The sequence below is a fragment of the Miscanthus floridulus genome, chromosome 6 (genome assembly GCF_019320115.1).
Source record: "Miscanthus floridulus cultivar M001 chromosome 6, ASM1932011v1, whole genome shotgun sequence".
NCBI classification, from domain to species: Eukaryota; Viridiplantae; Streptophyta; class Magnoliopsida; order Poales; family Poaceae; genus Miscanthus; species Miscanthus floridulus.
Window position 1 is genome coordinate 54,211,094 of NC_089585.1, and position 16,884 is coordinate 54,227,977.

A 16,884-nucleotide genomic window follows, 5' to 3' on the forward strand; every position below is an offset into this window, starting at 1 on the left:
AAACAAAAGCCCAGCCGTCACGTCACGATTCCTATGTCTCATAGGCTAGTGGATTTCTTATAAATGTGACAAACATGGCAATAAGAGGACGATACTAGTACTCTCTTCGTTTTAAATTATAAACCATTTTAATTTTTTTAAATATAATTTTTGTATGCATCTAGATATACAATATATTTAGATATATATAGAAAATGCTACGGACTTAGAAAAGTTAAAAGAACTTATCATTTTCAACTGGTGGAGTACTTATAATTTAGAAAGAATGGAGTACTATTTTTTGAAACGAGAAAGAATGGAGTACTTAAATGAAACAAAGTCAAACTGATGCACAGCACCACCATGGATTTACTGGGAGAAGACATCGAAAAGACGAAAGTTTCTTGTTTATCAACCACACTTTCCCCCGCTTTGTTCGTAGCCATGTATGTATCAGTCAAAGTATAGCCACACACTAGCTATAATAGCAAATGTCCTCTAATATAATATAATCAGAATATCAAATACACATGCACATAATAACTCTGGCAAATAAAGGCATGCAATCCAGTTACAACTGAGTTTATTGGAACGAACCAAGCGCATGCATACCGTCGCTTATACCACCATATCAGGCCCTGAGCACCATACCGTCGCTGATCTTCTTCACCGACGGCCGTGCCATCAGGCGCCCCCACCACGCCTTCACGCTTGGGTACGAGTCGAAGAGAGACGCATGAGACGTTGTCATGAAGTAGAAGGTGTACGGGAAGTGGTTGAGGTCCGCGAAGCTGAAGAAGTCTCCAGCGAGATAGAGGTACTTGTTCTTCGACAGGTGCGCCTCGTAGACATCAAGCACCTTCTTGAGCTTCTCCAGGCTCTCCTCCACGACCTTCTGGTTGGACGAGGTGCCGAGCCTGGCAGGGTACACGACGCACTCGTAGAAGATGGGCGCGATGGCGGGTAAGTAGGTGTGCGCCTCAACCTCCGTCCACACGTCCACCATCGCGGCTTCCTCCGGGTTGCCCTCTCGCAGCAGGTCGACTTGAGCTGGCTTGGAGTATTTCCGGAGCACGTACTTTGCGATTGCTCGGGACTCTGGAAATTCAAAGAGTTAATAAGCAAGCTAGCGTTTCTGTGGCAGAATTGAACTGGATTGCGAGCATACCGAAGAGCATCGTGTCCCCATCCTGAAACGCTGGGATTTGGCCGAACGGCTGCAAGTAAGCATCAGCATGTATACCGTATAAATAACGACCTCAGGTTCCACTGTAGTTCGAGTAGTCAAAGCATCGAAGAAGATGAAATCTTGACAAGAGACCCTGTATTACGTACGTTTTTGGAGAGCTGTTGGGGCCCCTTGTGCTCCTTGGCCGTGTAATCGACCTCAACGACCTCATACTCGAGGCCAACTTCCTCCAGGCACGCCATAACCCTCGCCGCGTTGGCGAATACCGCCGATCCGAACACCTTCACCGGCGCCATCTTTGCTTGCTCAGCGCAGGTTATGGCCCCTGACAGCGCGGAGAGGAGAGGTCAAGGTGCGCAGAGTGCTCTGCTACTGCTATTGCCTGGTGAGGGTGGACTGGTGGAGGGATACACATACACCTCTGCTAGCGGTTGTTCGATGACGACGAACTGAACTGAAACTCTGAAAGCGATCCAGAGCATCCAGATCCAGTGGCTCTCACATGTGTAGAGAGTGGTGCCCAAGTCAATGGACCTGCAGGAATCGACGGAAGGGCAGGACTCCTTCGGCTACCAGATTCCATGAATTATTGTGCGTGGATCATAAAAAATATTTCTTGGAGGCTATTGGGATCCAGCTGTGTTTACAGGGAAAAATAGTATACCAGCGGTGTGCCCGAGGCCAGCAAATTTGCTGGAGTAAACGGCACCATCGGTGTTTGAACCTACCGAGTGTTCGGCTGGCTGGCCAGCTGCGGCTGGGCTGGCCAGCATACTCAGAAAAATACTGTTCATATGCACAGTATTTTCAGCAAGAATAGTATTTTTCTTCCACAGTAATTAGTCGGAACAATATTCTAATTTATTTTTCAGTCGTGTCGAACAGGCCACCTAGTGCCAAGGTGATTTCGTTAGCTGAGCTGGCTTTTGATGAGAGAATAAAAAGCCAAAAAGCCAGACACTCGGAGCATATGTGAGCAGGTCCCGAGGAGCAGAGACTCTATTCTTGAAGAGCTGTACTCCCTCTGTTCCATATTATTTGTCAGTTTTCGATTTTCGTGTCACAAGTTTGACTCAATTTATAGAAAATACGTACAACATTTGTATCTCTAAATAAATTTATTAAAAAACTAGATTCAAAGATCTTTCCAATGATACTAATTATGTACCATAAATATTAATATTTTATAATATATATTTTATCAAAGTTGTTTCTCGGAAAGCGAAAGCGACAGATATTTTAGGATGGAGGGAGTATGAGATAAGCTACGAAGAACTCGCAAGCTTGTTGTTTTTAATTTGCATCTTTCTTCCACGTCGGACGTCATCCAGCGAAATCCCTACTTCGCTAGCCATTGAGGACCAGTGTTACGGCAAATAACTAGCGAAGAGCGAGAGGTTGTAGAAAAGATATTTTCCCCACCTTCTCTGTCTTGAAATATGAGAAATAAACAAAATAATTGGTGTGGTGTGTATGGCAAATATATACGGTTTTATAATTGTAGTGGACATATTTCACCTTTGGCGGCGTGTTTCGGCCAATTACACATTTGAATGGTGTCCTGTAGCAAAATCTCTCTTAATTAAACTATAATGATTTAGACCTTAGGTGACATGATTATTAAGTTTAGGAACCTTTATGTCACTACTATCAAATGTATTTAAATTTTTATAGACCGGACAAAACCAATCCCTATTAATGGACTGTTTATAGAAAATAAAAAAATGAGCATTTTCTATTCCTAGTCTAGGATTAAAACTCATGATCTTCAGCTCATGTAATACCTCATTACCACTACACTAGATGCTCATTTGTGAACAAGTTTAGAAGGCCATCCTTTCCTATTAACATCTCAAAATTTAGTATTGAATATTTTGACCGTTAAAAGATCTAAAATGACAAGTTTCAACTACAAAATTTTAGATCTTATCAAGCGCTGCCACTTTGGTATAGGGCGTATCTACATCTGAGATTGTTTGAAAAATTTGAAAATCTAAATTATCAAAACATAAGAACTTCACATGAATATTTGAGACTCCAGACAATTTCAAATGAAAAATTTAGAAAAATACAAGCATATAGATTGAATTGACCACTACAACTTTGGTATTCACTATGTGAACATTCAGGGTCATTTGTTCAAAATCAAACTTCAGAATCTAAGAACGTAAAACATATATTTGGAACTCTAAATGACTTCAAATCAAAATCATGTCAACTATAAAGTTGTATAATGCATTGACATCTATAAAACTTTGGTGTAGAACATGTCAAAATCATTTGAAAATTCTAAAATTAAATATCAAACTTTAAGAAATTGAAATGAATTTTTTGGTACTCCAAATAGTTTCAAATAAAAAACTTGTCAACTACAAAGAGACAAATGGATTTTTCACATGGTATCGGATTGTTGCCACAGTTTCCTAGTCCATGTTGGAGAACTAAGAGCTACTAAGACTCAGTTTTGCTATCATCTACTAGCTAGTGAATCTAAGCAAGAAAAACCCTCAAATGTCACTTATAGGCTTGGATGACTCTCCAAAGGTTCCACTCTCCTCTCTATATGTGATGACAACACACTAGTATGGAAGAATAGCTCCAAATAAGCTAGGGGTATATATGGGGAGGGTTAAAGGGGTGCTAGCTACTAGAATAACCTGACAGATGCATATATCATGAGATAATTCGCTAGCCACCATTGCCTATGCCAAATCATATGCCACAGTGCTAACTTGGCTAGTTCCTATAGTGACTAGTTGGAAATATACTAGAATTTTCTCTGCCATATGATATGCTAGTGTGTAACACATTAACACCAAACACATATGGTGCAGTACAGAGACTTGGAGATAAGAATGGAGTTCCAGATCTTTTATCAAGTAGAGATAACTATCGATTTGGGCGGAGATTGACATACCAATCTAGCTTTAGATCATAAAGACCTGAACCCTACAACCTTTGCACTATGTCTCCTCTGGTTATTAACCGTGTCACAATCCAGTTAACCTTGTTGAGAAGGCTAGTCACTGTTGCGAATCAAAGAACACAAGCAAGATCAAGATAAAACGTAACTCAAGCAAAGTGACAATTGCGGATATATAATTAAGATCTCGAATATGGTGTTTCACAAACCGATGACGGTGTCGATGTTTTACCACCGGCAACCCGTCACGGGGTACCCGGGACGGTGATTTGTTCGGAGGGGTATCAACGTTTGCAGGAACTCGATGGTAAACGCAGGGAGACAACAATTTATACTGGTTTGGCACGCCGGAAAGTCACGGCGCCCTACGTCCAGTCTGGTGTTGATAGTATATTGCGCCCTGCGCTATTTGTTGTGTTGCGGGTATGTTGTGGTTGTGAGTTCTGTCGGTTATGTGTAGGTGCCGATCTAGGGACCCCTGCCCTCCTTTATATAGTCCAGGAGAGACGGGAGTCCTAGTCGGTTACAAAGTAGAGATCATAGTAGGATTACATGTAACTAGTTCTAGTAGGATTACATGTAGGGAATCCTAGTTGGACTAGGTCTTCTTCTCTCTTCTCCGTGGGAAACCCCATGGGTCCCGCATCGATAAGCCCCCGAGCATCTCATGGATGAGCTTCGGAAGCCTTCTTGTTCTTCTTGGCCTTCGTTGAGTTGTTGTAAATCCGTTCCAGGTTCTTCTGAAGTGAAACCTTGAGATGGTCGTCTTTTGGTTGGTTCGTCATTACTGATGTGCACTTTTTTTCTAAAAAAGTGCACTCAGTGAGTGTAGCCCCCGAGCCTCTTGCTTGTTGGGACAAGAAGCCAGAGGGTCCCTTTAGTCTTCTTGGTTGCTCCGAGTTCTTTTTCTGTGGGTGCAATTTTTTGTAAAAATTGCACTCACTGAGTGTAGCCCCCGAGCCTCTTGCTTTTGCTTGCAAAAGTTGGAGGGTCCAGATTCTTGTCTTCAAAAATTTCTGGGGTTATGTATCCCGCAGCCCCCGAGCCTTCTCCGAGTACTTTCCTTTAGAATAGAAATCGGATGAAGGGTCTTGATGTGTTGTCATTATTGTAGTCTTGAGTACTTGTATTCTTGGTCTTTCGTCCTTGAATCCGAGCCCCCGGGCGTAGTTGAAGCGAATGCCGAGCCCCCGAGCTTAGTGTTTGACTAAGCCGTGATGCTCTTCTGAATTGTTTTTTATTCATCCAGGTTGTTTCTAGACTTCTCTGGTTCTTGATGTACCTCTTCCAGGTTGTTTGCACTTCGTCCAGGTTCTTTCTCAACTTGTATGTACCTCATCCGGGTTGTTTTCTGATCAATCCAAGTTCTTTTTTGTCTTGATTTCTATTCCCAACTTATCTGGGTTGTTTTTCTTCAATTCGGGTTTTTTTTTCTAATTGTCTTGATTTCTACCCTAGCTCATCTGGGTTGTTTTCCTTCAATCCGGGTTCTTTCTGATCTTGTCTTGGTTCTTGCAACACCTTGTCGGGGTTCTTTTTTGATCAATCCACGTTCTTTCTGAGCTTGTCTTGGTTCTTGCCGTACCTCATCGGCGTTCTTTTTTGATCAAACTAGGTTGTTTCTAGACTTGTCTAAGTAAAATAGCTCTCAAGAGCGTGTTTTTCCCGATCTCATGGTATAGTTGTAGCTCCCCTGCATGTTAAACATAAAAATATATTGTAAATGACATTCCGGATATGAAGTCAGGAGCATGTCCCATATTTGAATAATCAATCAGGGGCGGGCCCCGGCATTATGAAATGCATATAAACTTTTTGCGTCTTGCTCTTGCTAGGCCATGCAAATTCCTCAGGTAGTGTCCTGTTACGTTTAAGCACTTGAATCTCTGGCGTCTGGTTCAGAGGTTCATGACGTGACCATGTGAGCCTGGCACTCGATTCAGTGACCGTCCATGTGAGTAGACAAGCTTCACAGATTAAGGCGTGTTCTACCTGAGGAATTCGGCGACCGTTAAGAGAAGACCTAGAGCACCATGTTTGCTCGCATGATGATTTGACTTTAGAGCACTATGTTTGCTCGCATGATGATTTTTGTGTCTTCCCAGAGACATATACGAATAATATCTGAAATATGTAAAAAATGAGACGTGACTTAGCTTGGTTCGTGGCCGCTGTTGTCGATCTCCGCAGCCGAGTAGTCGATTACCACAGCCAGGTTGTCGTTCACCGTAACCAGGTAGTCGGTCGGCGCGGCCAAGTAGTCGAATGTGCAGCCAAGTAGTCGAATGTGCAGCCGAGTAGTTGGTGTAGCATCCGAGTAGTTGTTCGTTGTTACGTCGAGCGTAGGCGGAGTCAGCGGGTTGTTGTAGTGGTAGCCGGAATCCGTCGTTGTCGTGGACTACTCGGAGAGTGTTGCGCTATTACCGGGTTGTTGTAGTGGCCTGCTTGCTTCCCGTCGGATGGCTTGCTTCTTGGCCAGCTTGGCCTTGCTTGCTTCTTCTCACGTGTGTTTTGCTTGATTGATCAGGCCCAGCAGCCGAGTTGATCTGTATTGTTCTTGCAGAGGTTTCCGTATCTGAGTTGATCTTGGCTTGTTGCGTTCGTGCGGCTTAGGTACTCCTGGTTCGTGTGGGTGATCTTTGGATCTCATCATCGAGTGCTCAGAAGCCGTCGTCGAGTGCTCGGAAATCATCATAGTTGATGTAGTCGTAGAGCTGTTGTTGTTCACCGTGGCAGAGTAATTTTGTCCGAGTAGTTGAAAGTAGCTAGACTTGGTGGCTTGGATGGATCGTTGCTTGACCCGATTCGATGCTAGGTCTAGAGCACGCTGCATGTATTGCCTTGTCCGGGTTGAAATCGATCATGAGCCAGAAGCTTAGTGGTCAGACTCGAGTATGACTCTGATATCAGTTGGACTTGGGAGAAGTCAGAGTCGAACTCGGTCAAGATGGATTCAGCAGAGGAGAACGCTGCCGTGTCATTGTAGTCCGCCGAAGTACGTTTGTCTGAGCTATTGTAGCCATGCTGATCTCGTGCTAATGTAAGGTTCCCGTATAATATACGAGTGGCGCTGTAGATGCGCTGTTATCATCTCAAGCAAAATTCTGCCAGACGGATCGGATCCGAGTAGATGGATATTCAGCCAGCCGTGTTGATCTTGAGTTGATGTTGACGATATTGTCAACGAGTCGGCGATGAAGGATATGACCAGAATCTTCATGGAAAAAGCAGAGTTGTTGCGGACAGCGTCATTGGAGATGCATGTTGATCCCACTGAGTCCGAGAATATGGCGTTGATATCGAGGTCCACCGAGCTCTCAAACGCAAAGCGCCGAGAACCCCTACCTAGGCGCGCCAGCTGTTGATGTTTTACCACCGGCAATCCGTCACGGGGTACCCGGGACGGTGATTTGTTCGGAGGGGTGTCGGCAGTTTGCAGGAACTCGATGGTAAACGCAGGGAGACAACGATTTATACTGGTTCGGCGCGCCGGAAAGTCACGACGCCCTACATCCAGTCTGGTGTGGATAGTATATTGCGCCCTGCGCTATTTGTTGTGTTGCGAGGTATGTTGTGGTTGTGAGTTCTGTCGGTTATGTGTAGGTGCCGATCTAGGGACCCCTGCCCTCCTTTATATAGTCTAGGAGAGGCGGGAGTCCTAGTCGGTTACAAAGTAGAGATCATAGTAGGATTACGTGTAACTAGTTCTAGTAGAATTACATGTAGGGAATTTTAGTTGGACTAGGTCTTCTCTCTTCTCCGTGGAAACCCCATGGGTCCCGCATCGACAGACGGCGACTGTTTAAAGATAGATTGATCTAAAGTAAAATTCAAGCCCTAACTTAGGCGACGACTACTGAATATATAGTCTAAGGGATAGCCAAGGACGTCTGTTCATGTGCCCTAAGGATTCCCGATATGTTACAAGGGCCAAACAGCCCAACCGATGGCAACACAACACCCTAACAGATTCTGGTTGCAAACTTGTGTCACACATTTGCTTATGAAATTATATTTCCATCCATAGGTGTGTCAATGAAAACAAAGTCTGTATGCGTCTTGGACGTCCGTTCTACTACAATCTGCTATTTAAGGTTCATAGCATTCTCAAATTGATTCCTAAACATATTGAAAGTACCGATATTTGGTAGCAACAAATTCTATCGTCATGCAAGCATAGGAACGAGGTCACCTTATTTTTAACTTTTGTGGGTGCGTCATGTCCTCATTAGTTACTTTATATTATATTTCATAATTGCATTGATGGATAATTAGACGTTGGTTCAGAGTTCACATGTAAATATCGTCACCCAATGGAGGCTTATTATTATAATTGGTATTTCTCACAGTGTCAGAGGATGAATTTTTTTTAGAAAAATATACGTAATGGTTACTATTATCATGGTAATTACAAGCCATCAAATTGATAGTACAAATTTAGATTTTCATTACAATTTCTAAGGTTTATTATCTTTTAATCTAACGAATATTACGAGCATCATGGAAACTCAGTTGAAATATTAAATTAGTAATGATAAGAAAAAAGCCTCCGTTGGAGAGCCTCCATTTACTAGTTGTAAGAAAAGATAGAATGTCTTGATACAACACATGCGCAGGCGTTCTATCGAGCTAAAACTTTTGTTGGAAGGAATGAAGGAGATAAACGCATACACACTCCCATCCAATCCGCCGATCCAGCATGGTCGGCTTGCGCAATCAGGCTCGGATCACCATATCGGGGCTAATCTTCTTTAGCGACGGCCGTGCCATTACTCTCTCCCACCACGCCTTAACATGAGGGTACGAGTCGAAGAGCGACGCGTGCGGCGTCGTCATGACGTGGAACGTAAACGGGAAGTGGTTGAGGTCCGCGAAGCTGAAGAAGTCCCCGGCGAGATAGAGATACTTGCTCCTGGACAGGTGTGCCTCGTAGACGTCGAGCACCTTCTTGAGCTTCTCCAGGCTCTCGTCCACCACCTTCTGGTTGGTCGGGATGCCATGCGTGGCAGGGTACACGACGCACTCGTAGAAGATGGGCGCGATGGCAGGAAAGTATGTGTGCGCCTCAACCTCCGTCCACACGTCCACCATCGCGGCTTCCTCCGGGTTGCCTTCTCGCAGCAGGTCGACATGGGCCGCCTTGGAGTATTTGCGGAGCACGTACTTTGCGATTGCTCGCGACTCTGGAAATTCAAAGAATTAAGCACATGCGTGACGACGTTTACAAGTGACAAAGAAAAAGAGCAGATCATGCTAGCGTTTATGTGGCAGTGACTAGTGATGAATCCAACTGGATTGTAAGCATATATACCGAAGAGCTTGATGTCCCCATCCTGAAACGCCGGGATTTGGCCCAACGGCTGTAAGTAAATTAAACATCAGCATGCCCTCCATGTAAATCAGTTTCAACCACTACGACTCTACGAGCAAAAGATTGACGGTGTCGAAATCTTGACAGGGGTGCCAGGGAGAGGAGGAAGCATATATAGATATAGTTAAATACAGACGCAGTGAAGAGACCAGACCAGTACACGGTTACATACGTTTCTGGCGAGGTGCTCGGCGCCCTTGTGCTCCTTAGCCATGTAGTCGACCTCGACGACCTCATACTCGACGCCCACCTCCTCCAGGCACGCCATGACCCTCGCCGCGTTCGCGAAGTTGGCCGTACCGAACACCGTCACTACCGGCGGCGCCATCTCTGCTCACCCAAGCTTTCTCCCGTGAAAGAAAGCGTGAAGAGGTCAAGGTGCGGCGGCGGTGCTCTGCTTTGCCTGCGGTATGCCTGGTGGTGGAGTAATCTACGCCTAAGGCCACAGTTGCTCGAGGATGAGGACAGAAAGACAAATACATCAGTGTTAGTGCATAGAAAGTAATGCCAGTCAGTAGAGCAGACGTGCACGACAGATGGTCCTCGACTTCGGGAAAGCGAAGTGTGAATGTGAGTGTGACACTCCTAAAAAAAATTACATTCCTGCTCCATCTCAAAATAAGTGTCGCTACGTTATTCATAAAGTTTAACTATATTTATAAAAAATATTAGTAATATTTGTATCTTCAAATAAATTTTCTATAAAAATAGATTCAAATATTTATTCTTATTTTGGGACAGAGACAGTACGTGTTAAAATGTCATATTTATATATAATTTATAAGACCATACACAGATAGATATAAGTCAGCAGTTCATCACACAACTCAAGGATGACCTCTCTGATCAAGAAACAAAGGGAAGGTCTCCCGGGCACTCTATGCTTAGTTCCGGCAAGGCGGCGAGGTGTCTATAGAGCAATCATCAGATTCCACGATATCTTTTACCTCGGCACCGATGAATTCATTGTTTTCCTGCATGTAGCTCCACCTCTTAGAGCACCTCCAGTGCTGCAACAAACTCATAAGGAAAGAATGAATAGAAGTATGATTCGATAACCCCAACATAGACATCGGTTTTGTGAGCCCCATATAAAATGAAAAAACCCTCTCTCCCCTGCGGATCCACTCCTCACGTGACTTGACGAAAATTCTGCACCATATACAATTTGTGTATAATAAATAGACTGGTCATAGAGCCGAAGTTTTTGGATATAGCACTGGTGCAGGATTAGGCATAAGTCCCGTTTGAAAAAACCCCCTTTAGTCCCTGGTTTCCCCACCAGGATTGCGAATCCGGGACTAATGGCCTCCTTTAGTCCTGCTTCTGGCAACCGAGACTGAAAATGGACCTTTAGTCCCGGTTGCTATTATCAACCAGGACTAAATGACCCCCAGGTATTGCACCGGGCTGGCACTTGTAGTCCCGGTTGATGTTCCCAACCGGTACTAAAGTTTCTTTTTTTTTCATTTCATTCCATTTTATTTTATGGTTTCTTTTCAATTCAATTTTGTTTCGATTAGCTTTTCATATACAAAATCTACGCTCCTAATATACGTCCACGTATAAGGTTCTGTTCGAGCATTATACATGAATACCACACTAAAATGTATCAAAGTACATATATATAAATATTTGAAGAGGTTGTATATGCATGGAATATGTACATAATATAGTCACAAAAACCTTGTACTCATGTCCTTGGGATTTCATTCAACCTTAATCTTCAGTCGTATGGCTACTAGGTATTAATTCTATAGGGTCATAATGGTATGCGCCTTTGGAATCTATGACCTCATCCATAAGAAATCCTGCCAATGCCTCTTCAATTGCTTTGATCTGGTCACATCGCATAACCTTTTGCTTCCTTCATTCAATCTTCAATTCAAATGAAAGGAAAAGTATGAATATATATATATATATGATTATATATCAACACAATGGTAATAAATAAATTGTGTATACTTTTTACGTACTTTGAGGATCTCTTCACTTGTTCTCCTTGAGTACTCCATGAGGAACTCGCAGACGTAGTATCCACATAAGCTATTCCCCGATCCCTACTGCAGACACCACTTTACGAGAAAAAGATTCATCATCAACCAATGAAGTATGGTAATAATGAATTGAACTAAATAAAGATACGGTGACCTAGCTAGTACTTACTGGATATTGGACTATATTCAGAGGCACTTTCCATTGACCATAATAGTGTTTCTCGGCGAACCTTTTCCAAGCACTACCCAACAAAATAAATAAATAGAGTTATATCAATAAAATGGCATAAGAGAGTATACAGTGTACGAGATCGAAATTACCACCGGAGAATATCTATTATTTCTTGGTAATCTTTTCAGGGTTTTATCGTTGAGTCAAAGATCTTTATAGTACTCCTGGGCATAACGATGACCAGCAGTATCCAGTGATACCTACATGTTTATATGCATGCATAACTCATTAACTAAAGTCAACATGGAGTAAGCAAAATAAAATAGGCACAAGACATTAACACTCACTTTAAGTTGTAAGGGAAGAGTATCAGTGTCTTGTTATGTTGGTTATCTAAGAACCTAAACAGATTATTCTTCACTTGAGGTCGCCATCTATCATATGGTGTAACAGTGTCCTTAAATGTGTGATTCGGATCCATGAAACTAACATCAGTTAATCCTTTTCTCTTTAGTTTCAGCATCTCATATCTGCATTTATATAGTACAAAAGAATATATATAGTGTAAGGTTAACTATATATAGACAACAAACTAACATGCAAATTACTTCAATTGTAGAATGAATCACTTATAGACACCAGCAGCTGAGGAGAGATTTGTCGAGAGCGTCCCAGTTTAATAGTTGGTGTAATTCATTGAACTCAATATGTAAAACATCATAGCCATTGGATAATGCTCTGATCTAATTCTAACAACAAGCCATGCCTCTTTGTTGTCACACACTCTTAAGTACCACTTGTTTAATAGGAATATTTAAGTACCCAGAGATGACAAGGACTTAGGGTTGACAAGACTCCTGCCATACTGATAGGTCCGGTAAATATCAAAGTTGGCTGTTGGTATGGATCCTCCCCCAATGAGTTGTTGAGGTGTGAGACCTGTTATGGCCATGAAGTCTTGGAGTGCCTCCCTATCGATTGAACCGCCTTGTCCATTTGTACAATCATCCTCAACAACTAGCGGGTCGATAGATTGCTTAGATTGCTGCCCGAGTTGTGCAACATCTTTCCCTACTCTCTTCACTTTCAGCAATGCTTTATATGACTTGTCGAGAGAGCATTCATAGTCCGATAATGGAGAGGGCATACGTGCATCACGCTGCTTTTTCTCGCGCTCATTGATTTTTTCCTTAGTTCTCGTTGAGCTATGTAGTGCGACTTTGGCGGGTTTTTCTGAAGTTCCAACCTCCTTGCTCTTGATTCTGCTAAACTTTGCTTCTAGGTATCCAAATCTTTTTGTGCCGCCGCTTTTGATTCCTCTTCAGACTTCTCGTAAGGCAGCTTCTCTGGAGGGGGCTTTGTTTTACGATGGCTGGCTTTCTTCTTCACCGGGGACTTCACCAGGGGTGGGGGCCTCTTCTGGCTCTGCGACATGGGAGAAAGAGGAAGGGGAGACCGCCTTTGAGGAGATGGAGATGGAGATGCAGCCGTGCCATGGAATGCATCATCATCGTCCAGAGCATCATCATCATCCATAGCACTCTGATGATCATCATGGGATGGAAGAACTAGACTCAGGTTGGGAGACCTATGAGTATAAAAATGATTATTACGCGAGAAGTCAATAATTGAGAATGGTTATTGAAAAACTATTTCATTCACTTTCATATGCACCTATCATAAGGTAGTTGAGGAGTAGGCGATGCTACCCTAGCTGTCGTACCGGGAATAATGATGTAGCGCTTGCTCCATAAAATGAATGAATGCTCTGCTTGTCGTAGGGTCTTCTTCCCATCACCTCCAAGAAAGTCAAGAGGCACTTCCCTATAGTCTTTGACAACTCTATCCACTGAGACGCTATAATAGCTAGGTGGAATTAGATTCCCATGGCTTGTTGGTGTATTCTCAGGGACCACAGGAGACACAATACCTGTGTGCCACCAAGACTGTGGCACTGGTATTCTCCAAGAGAATGTGTAGCTCACATGGCATCAAAGGCACGGTGATGTCATCCATGGGGAAGTGCTGCAATACGTTATCTTGATTTGGGAGCTTAGTGGAAGTGCAACTACTTCTGATCTGAGCGGGGCTAACGTTGACTGCATGCTCTGACGTTGATGACTGCCTCTGGCTACTCAACTATAGTGCCACTTGCTGTTTAATTTCCTCTTGCATTCTCGTGTCCATGTTTTGTTCTTGCTCCCGTGATTGAAGCACCGCCTCCTCTAACCTGTAGATCCGCTCTGCCTCCTCATCCTTGCTTTGCTGGTGGCTTTTGTAGGTAGCGGCGTCCTCAGGGAAGCCATGCCACCATAAAATCAACCCTTTGCCTCATGTTTGCCTAGGGTGTTCAGGAGACTAGAGGGCGTACGTCAGCTCATACTTGTCTCGGTTGGGCACAAATGCACCACTGACAAAAGCATCTACAATATCGATAAGTCTTTGTGCTGCTATTTCGATTTCCCCACCAATACCCGGCTCCCCGGTCTGTGGGTCTAGTAATCCCCCATGCACGAAAACCAATTCTTGGAGCGTTCAGGCCATTCGAGTGAAAATGGATGGACCCCTTTGGCAAGCAGGTCTGCTTCCATTCTTTGCCACTTTGGAATGGCACTCCTATAGCCACCTGATCCCGTTTTATGATGGTATACCTTCTGCCGTGCATTCTGTTAGTTCCTTCTCACCCGTTCCTCACCCTCTTCTGAGGTCTTGTACCTCATAAATTTAGGCTAGTCGTCCCTCAACTTTTTGTATGGGCTATTTTAACTGAAATCTGAAGTCAGATTCTTCTTGACAATTTTTTTGTATAGCTTCTTCTTCGAGGTCTGGAATTGTGTGGCCATCTTCTTGAGAGCCCAACTTTTAACTAGTTTTCTTAAATCTTCACCTAGTGGTAGATTGAAATATGCAGTGACTGAATCCCAAAGAAGGTCCCTCTCTCGCTCAGAGACAAAACTAATCAAAGGATCATCCTTCTTCTATTTCCATTCATGGGCGCTGATTGGGACCCTGTCCCTAACAAGAACCCCACAGTGGTTTATGAACTTCTTTGCATTGTTTTTTAGCTGGAGTGGTTCTCCGGTATTAGGATCGACTTCTATGATTATGTAGTGGCCCTCCAATGGTTTTGTCAGGCCTCGTACACTTTTAATACTTTTCGTCGAACATCATCGATCTAGAGGGCTACATACGTAGAAACACAAAGATTCAGTAATACATATATATATATGAATTATTAGAACTGTGTTTAATTTCATATATATAAGAGATGCAAGATTATTAACAAATATACCTCGCCAGCATTTTCTTGCACAAGAAGTTCTTGCTCATGTTCAAAATTCAGTAAGTATTGAGAACTATCATCGAACTCAGGGTCGGCCTCGTTCTGGTTGGGGAGATATTGAGTGCCTGACATTGATAATGTTCATCATGGCCTCATTCTGGTCATAGTCGTCTTGTGGCTCAGCCATCTTAAGTACCACAACTATATATAAATGAAAACCATACACTAGTTATGCATATACAAATGTAGCGAGTCAGTGGCTTAAACTTAAATAACTATATATAGACTTTAGGGGTTATTATTTATGCCAAGCTCGATCTGGTTAAGGTTTACACCTTGGTTAGGGTTTGGAGCGGATTCATGTCACACTAATTATGAAGAACCAAATTCAAATATATATAACTATATAGAATTCAGGGTTATTATTTACGCCTTCGTTAGGGTTTGGAGCAGAGCTCGGCCAGGTTAGGGTTTGGAGCGGAGCTCAGGATATTTTGGATATATATCAACATTAGTGTATATAAATATATGAAAATTCATGTCACACTAATAATGTCAATACATCAAAATTCAAATATATACCAAAAATTCATAGCACTAACAAAAATAATCTTTTCAATTGTGACGAAGATTCAAATATGTTTCTACAACTATATATTGTAGTACACTACTACATTTTTTCTACAATTCATAGCACTCAACATTTTTTCTATATATATATTAAAGTAAACTACTACATTTTTTCTATTTTGTCTACAAATAAAATCTATCTATTTTTTCTATGCCAAAAAAATGCACATACACATCACACACACACACACACTCATACACACAATACATATGCACACACCGTTGCTCACATGTGTGCAAATGGAGTTCCTCCGGTGAGCACGGCGAGGGAAGATGAAGACGGCGAGCACGAGCACTGTGAGCACGATCAAGCACGGCGGGGCCAAGGCGAGCACGACGCGCCGCCGACTAGTCGGAGATGAGGACGACAGCGCATGCGCGTAGAGCTAGCCGGGGACAAAGTTCATGCATGGACGATGCGCTCCGGTAGCGAGGACGAGCGAGGGCGCCGACGGGGTGATGAGGCAAGGGCGCCGGTGGGGTGATGAGGCCGGTGCTAGATCGGAGATGATGCAGATGAGGACGACGCACTCCGGCGGTGAGGATGTGCGAGGGACGAGCGAGGGCGCCAGTGGGGTGATGAGGACGATGCGCGTGGAGCCAGGGACAAAGCGTGCGCGTGACGAGAGGCGGTGCTGGAGGCAAGCGCTTGGAGCCGGCGATGATGAGGACGAGGATCGATGATGGCGGTGGGTCCAAATTAGATCTGGGCGAGGGTGAGGATGACGATAGCGGATCCAGATCTAGGTGTCGCGCATAGATGGGAGAGGCGTGAGCCGGGCCACTAGCGGAGACGGCGAGAGATGTGCGCACGCGTTGAGGCAGTGCTGGAGGCGGTGGTGATCAAGCGGCGGCGGCGCGGTGGCTCTCGGGCGAAGAAGACGAGATGTTGTAGGGAGAGAAGAGAGGAGGCGATATATAGGAGGGACCTTTAGTCCTAGGTGAAGCCACAGCCCAAGACTAAAGGTCCTTTAGTCCCGGGTGATGGTTAGAACCGGGATTAAGGGTGTGACCTTTAGTCCCAGGTGCAGCCCCAGGTCCGAGAGTAACGGCAATTTTTGGCGGGCCGCAAAAACGCAGCCCATCTGTAGTCCCGGGTGGTTGATCCACCTAGGAGTAAAGGTTGGCTGCAGTTTGGCTTCCCGCCAGTTTCCAGAAATTTTTCTTTTTTATATATTTCTTTTATATAAATATCTAGAGAGTTGTTAATTGCCTAGTAAATTAAATATTAGTAAAAAATACAAAAAAAATCCTAGACCTAGTTTTGTGTTATTGTACACAAGAAAAATCTGTAACCTAAACTCTTTTATTTTACCGTATAAATATTTAACATAGTGTAA

At 43.6% G+C, this 16,884-nt stretch overlaps 2 protein-coding genes across 2 annotated transcripts; both read right to left on the reverse strand.

Moving 5' to 3' along the window:
• Positions 1–316: 316 nt before the first annotated feature.
• Positions 317–1,711, reverse strand: LOC136458296 (probable glutathione S-transferase GSTF1). Its single transcript, XM_066458263.1, has 3 exons — positions 1,315–1,711; positions 1,148–1,196; positions 317–1,077 (listed from the first exon to the last, which is right to left on the reverse strand). The coding sequence occupies exons 1-3, from the start codon at positions 1,462–1,464 to the stop codon at positions 611–613; spliced, it is 666 nt and encodes a 221-aa protein (XP_066314360.1). The 5' UTR covers positions 1,465–1,711; the 3' UTR covers positions 317–610.
• Positions 1,712–8,626: 6,915 nt separating this feature from the next.
• Positions 8,627–9,922, reverse strand: LOC136458297 (probable glutathione S-transferase GSTF1). The gene is made up of 3 exons (XM_066458264.1): positions 9,635–9,922; positions 9,403–9,451; positions 8,627–9,274 (listed from the first exon to the last, which is right to left on the reverse strand). Exons 1-3 carry the CDS (start codon positions 9,788–9,790, stop codon positions 8,808–8,810), a joined length of 672 nt encoding a protein of 223 aa, XP_066314361.1. The 5' UTR covers positions 9,791–9,922; the 3' UTR covers positions 8,627–8,807.
• Between the last annotated feature and the right edge of the window lie 6,962 nt (positions 9,923–16,884).

What these genes read in the sequence shown, in the direction of transcription:
- LOC136458296 (XM_066458263.1), bottom strand. Translation starts at nt 1,464, where the DNA reads ATGGCGCCGGTGAAGGTGTTCGGATCGGCGGTATTCGCCAACGCGGCG. An exon ending in CCCAACAGCTCTCCAAAAAC is followed by an intron (nt 1,197 to 1,314) that starts GTACGTAATACA and finishes GCTTACTTGCAG; the next exon opens with CCGTTCGGCCAAATCCCAGC. An exon ending in TGGGGACACGATGCTCTTCG is followed by an intron (nt 1,078 to 1,147) that starts GTATGCTCGCAA and finishes TTGAATTTCCAG; the next exon opens with AGTCCCGAGCAATCGCAAAG.
- LOC136458297 (XM_066458264.1), bottom strand. Translation starts at nt 9,790, where the DNA reads ATGGCGCCGCCGGTAGTGACGGTGTTCGGTACGGCCAACTTCGCGAAC. An exon ending in CCGAGCACCTCGCCAGAAAC is followed by an intron (nt 9,452 to 9,634) that starts GTATGTAACCGT and finishes ATTTACTTACAG; the next exon opens with CCGTTGGGCCAAATCCCGGC. An exon ending in TGGGGACATCAAGCTCTTCG is followed by an intron (nt 9,275 to 9,402) that starts GTATATATGCTT and finishes TTGAATTTCCAG; the next exon opens with AGTCGCGAGCAATCGCAAAG.